Consider the following 620-nt stretch of genomic DNA (forward strand, 5'->3'; position numbering starts at 1 on the left):
GAGAATCTGCACCGTATCCCTTAATAATTGGATGCCATTACTTCTGATTGGGGCCGCCTATACGAGTCTCCTTGCTACCTGCACGTGGTGGCCCTGCTTCAACTGAACACAATCAGGGGTTCGAGTGTACGCATTGAGAACGTACGAGCTACATAACCCGCACTTATATGGCCAAAGATTCCCATGCATTGCAAAAGATGCTGTCGTCCAGCACATCCTCAAAGCCGAACACTATCCGTTCCGCATGAACATCGCCTTTGTAGATTCAGCTGAAGACCGATACATCCACATGTTTCGTCGAATTCGGTCAGCATTCGTTCCGCTTGGCTGATGCTAGGTGTTACCAGTACGATGTCATCAGCAAAGCGCAAATGGTGTAGCTGCCGACCATCAACCTTCACTCCCATGTCGTCCCATTCCAACTTTCGCATTGGAAAAGACACTGCCGAAATACTCACCGAAGGCTTTAACTCTGTCAGAATCACGAAGAAATATGTATGTTGCCTTGAGGTTGTTGTTAACGTAGGAAAAGAAAAGTCTTGAACATGCTCTTTTGAGCAGTTGACATTCGTAGTTTGCAATGAACTTATTTGAGTGGTAATCGAGATCAGAGCAGACAT

The 620-nt window shown here is 46.3% G+C and overlaps 1 protein-coding gene across 2 annotated transcripts; it reads right to left on the reverse strand.

Moving 5' to 3' along the window:
- Positions 1-218: 218 nt before the first annotated feature.
- Positions 219-620, reverse strand: RB195_002771 (uncharacterized protein; the record flags this gene model as incomplete). Of its 2 annotated transcripts, none has more annotated exons than XM_064200172.1 (1): positions 219-620. In XM_064200172.1, one exon carries the CDS (start codon positions 618-620, stop codon positions 219-221), a length of 402 nt encoding a protein of 133 aa, XP_064056053.1. The 2 variants fall into 2 exon arrangements, with proteins under 2 accessions (XP_064056053.1, XP_064056054.1); XM_064200173.1 differs by having other exon boundaries at positions 219-431.

Source organism: Necator americanus, chromosome IV, assembly GCF_031761385.1.
Source record: "Necator americanus strain Aroian chromosome IV, whole genome shotgun sequence".
NCBI lineage: Eukaryota > Metazoa > Nematoda > Chromadorea > Rhabditida > Ancylostomatidae > Necator > Necator americanus.